At 35.9% G+C, this 3,668-nt stretch overlaps 1 protein-coding gene across 1 annotated transcript; it reads right to left on the reverse strand.

Annotated features, from left to right (window-relative positions):
* Positions 1-1,329: 1,329 nt before the first annotated feature.
* Positions 1,330-3,240, reverse strand: LOC122647391. The gene is made up of 6 exons (XM_043840812.1): positions 3,150-3,240; positions 2,822-3,048; positions 2,499-2,705; positions 2,282-2,404; positions 1,426-1,822; positions 1,330-1,340 (listed from the first exon to the last, which is right to left on the reverse strand). Exons 1-6 carry the CDS (start codon positions 3,238-3,240, stop codon positions 1,330-1,332), a joined length of 1,056 nt encoding a protein of 351 aa, XP_043696747.1.
* Between the last annotated feature and the right edge of the window lie 428 nt (positions 3,241-3,668).

Genomic DNA, 3,668 nt, shown 5'->3' on the forward strand with positions numbered 1-3,668 from the left:
TTATCCGGTCCCCACTCCCGACTCCCTCGCCCTCGATTCTGTCGCAACACCACCATCTCCTACAATGGTGCTTTCACCATATAACTAAAACACAGCCGAACATATCTGAACAAAGTAGAAGTCTGAAACCAGCGATGGAAGGAGCTAGCAGCAGAGAGTCAACTCAGAAGCAACGAGAAGGAGAGCAGCAGTGATCAAACAAACAGAGAAGAATGCCAGAACGATGATGGGGTTCTGATCCTAAAAAGAACATTTAGATAAAAAATGAAGCTAGACATTCAGATCTGAAACGCAATAGAACACTCAAGAAAGCAGGAACGAAGCAAAGCCCCATTACTGAGAGAAATATGCAGGGAAGAAGAAGGAACCAGTTCCAAAACGAAGTAGAACACTCAAATCTGAAACGAAACTGGAAACACAGCAGGAATGATTAAGTTCATAAAAGAAGAACCAGGGAATCAAGAAAGAAAACATTTAAAAATAAAAATAATGTTACAGAAATATATAAAACTCTCTTCAAGTGAATGAATAGGATTAAAGCATGGAACCAAAAAATAAGACCAAATAAATCTGCTTAAATCTCAATAAACGAATACAGAAATAATTTTCTCAGAAACTGAATGGAAGAAAATAAAGCAACCCGGGATTTCTGTTTATTGCCTTTATCCCTAAATTGTTAGTTCCTATATTCCATTTAGACTCCATTTGTTCCAAGTAAAAACCCCGGAAAAGAAAAATTTTGAGGTTAAATTTGTTTGAAACATATAATGCCAGAAACAATGCAGCCATGGTCTTGAAGACACCACTTCCTTCCATTGATTTCACATTTTGTTGGCAGTACACTGCCTATTCATTAGTTCTGTTGCAGCAGTACTACTTATTCTAAATTTATTTTCTGCTATCTAGTTACTATTTTCCAGTCTCACTAACTAATTTGTCCTTCATTGTTACTAAAATTGTCCTATGTTCTAATATTGATCCTTACTTTCTATTTTCTACAAGGTTTCTAAATTTGTTTTTCAAAAAGTCTCTATTTTCTAGGCAGTGCTACAACTTCAGATCCAACCATTGGATTGGAACCATATTTTGACGGTTTATTTCCCTATTCCATATTGTCCTCCAACCTAGATTACAACCCCATCAGATTCCTCAGTTTCAAGTTATTTCAGATCTCTCTATTCTGGTTCCTAAGGATTTGTCCTGCAATCTTTACTTGTGATATATTTTTAGTCTCAACCTAACATAGAATTGATGGATGTAAAAAAGAGGGCCTGAAAGTTTACCTGTACAGATAGACTGTCAAAATCTAAACCAGCTTATGCAACGGCCTCAATTATCAGCTGTTCAAATTAATATGTTATCAAGATTAATCTATATAATACTTAAGATAAACAAACCAATAAAATTTAATAATTTGTAACTTACATAAGTTAACTGAACACTGTGAACTACCTCTACCCAAGAGCCCTTGGGTGATAATTTCTATTTGGCGCTTCATTGCATCCATTTCTGTCAACCTTTCTTTCAAAGTATCCATTTCTACCAACTTTTCTTTCAAAGTGCCCATTTCTGTCAATTCTTCTCTCATAGTTCTAAGCTCTTCCCTCAATTCTCGTACTTCTCTTTGCGATTCTTCTTGCTGTCGTCTTGCCTCAATATTTCTAGGTGTGGTGCCAAAAGTAGTCGGCTTTACACCAAAGCCTTGACCAAACACTCGGCCACTTGAATCTGGGCCGACCACTGCCACAAACGCTTTGTCTTGGACAGGTTTCATTTCTCTCATTTCTGGGGGTTGTTCCTCCAATTTCTCATCAATCTTGTTCTACAAACCAATGTAAAATAGGTTGACATCAGAATAGAAAAGAACATACATTCCATACTTAGTACTCATTCCTCTCCCTCTTTCTCTATTTCTCCTTCTCTTTTTATTAAATAATCATAAAAATTTCATTGATCTCGAAGACATACAAATATGAGACAAGAAAGAACTCCGAAAGGAAGAACCAATAGAGAGAGGGAGGAAAAAAACATGCACAAAAAAGGAACATATATGACTCACTCGGAAAAATCTCAAGCATCACAAATTGAGAAGAGAAAAAGGAAAAAAATAGGGTCCTAAAATCTGATAATGAATTGCTTTCAAAAATACAAACAAGTGAATGAAAGGGGTTGAGATTACTATCAAACAAATGACCTTGGAATACTTACTATGATTTCTCTCGCAACCTCGATCTATGATGCTGCCATCTCTCCTTGTATGAGTTCTCTTAAATAATTGTACTCGGAAGGTCCTCGCCATCCGGGTCTTCAACCTCATGTCTTCACCACATGTGCAAAGCTCCTCTGCCATTGTATGAGACATAGTTTGTTTCGATCTACTCTCTTTATTCTTTTTAGATTTATCCTATCATACATAAAACCCATAAGCAAAATATGTATCATAATTATTTCAATCAAATGAAATTATGTTAATACATTGATTAAAAAAATCATATTACCTGCCATTGTGAAGATGTCCACCTCCCAAGGAGGTACTCCCACTGAGTTTGTGGAATTTCTACAGGATTCATAGGGCGAGGGGCAATCAATAGATTAGGATATTTTTCCTCTGTCATTTTTTTCAGTTCTCCCTTGTAATCCCGCCATGAGTGGCCAATTCTCATTAACACAACATGTTGGGCTGAGTCCGACACATTATACTTTTCCTATTAAACATATTGAATTAGTAGATAGAAGTATAAACTCATCAACAATAACAACATATATATCTATGCATTCTTAGTTCCTTTATACATACATATAAGATGTGATATCACCATACCTTAATCCTATCCCATGTATCTTCTTTGTAATGCTTCGGAATCAATCTCCAATCATGATAATCTAACGGTAGTAGTGTTGGGGTCCTAGCAAGAGTACCACAGAATGTGGCAAATTCAGCTCCGTAATCACCAACTATAACATCAAAATCATTTATCCGCATATCTTTTTTATCAGTACTTGGCCTATTATAGACATGGAAGGCTCTTGTATGGCCTCTCTTACGCCCTACAATAAAAAAAATATGACATTATTAGTAAGCAAAATGGTATTCATTTAGTAATTAGCATAATTATTATATTTTTAAAATTAGAAACTGAAAGTTATACTTCTAGATAACGATGACGAACTATGGCCCTCAGAATTAATACTAGGGCCCTCAGAGCTAGTATTAGGGCCCCCCGGAACTCTGGTGCTCATTCATCTCCTAAACCTGCATTGGAACAAGATCACAATCACAGTAAGTATATCAGATATATCAATTATGAACTTACATAAATAAATAAAAGTTTAGCACAATAAACACCTTGCCTTGAAAAGTCATAATAATAAAAAGATATACAATCCATAAAATAATTATCAAATTATTATTGGAGAGTTGCATCAACTGTTGTTCCTTCTAAGTCTGTCCTTTCCCAACTAAGATCAACACCACCAATATTTACTCGTCTCAGATCCCTAGTCTGCATGTTCATATGTTGATAATCTTGAGTAAAGTATTCTTCCACAACAACATTCATATCAAACACATCGCGCACTGATGCACTGAGAGCAATAGCCCAGCCTTTGTTGAGGGGGTCTGACACATAAAATACTTGCTCTGCTTGGCTAGGAAAGACAAATGGGTC

Source organism: Telopea speciosissima, unplaced genomic scaffold (genome assembly GCF_018873765.1).
Source record: "Telopea speciosissima isolate NSW1024214 ecotype Mountain lineage unplaced genomic scaffold, Tspe_v1 Tspe_v1.0041, whole genome shotgun sequence".
In the NCBI taxonomy this organism is placed as follows: domain Eukaryota; kingdom Viridiplantae; phylum Streptophyta; class Magnoliopsida; order Proteales; family Proteaceae; genus Telopea; species Telopea speciosissima.

What these genes read in the sequence shown, in the direction of transcription:
- LOC122647391 (XM_043840812.1), bottom strand. Translation starts at nt 3,240, where the DNA reads ATGAGCACCAGAGTTCCGGGGGGCCCTAATACTAGCTCTGAGGGCCCT. An exon ending in TTCGTCATCGTTATCTAGAA is followed by an intron (nt 3,049 to 3,149) that starts GTATAACTTTCA and finishes TTTTTATTGTAG; the next exon opens with GGCGTAAGAGAGGCCATACA. An exon ending in ATACATGGGATAGGATTAAG is followed by an intron (nt 2,706 to 2,821) that starts GTATGGTGATAT and finishes TATGTTTAATAG; the next exon opens with GAAAAGTATAATGTGTCGGA.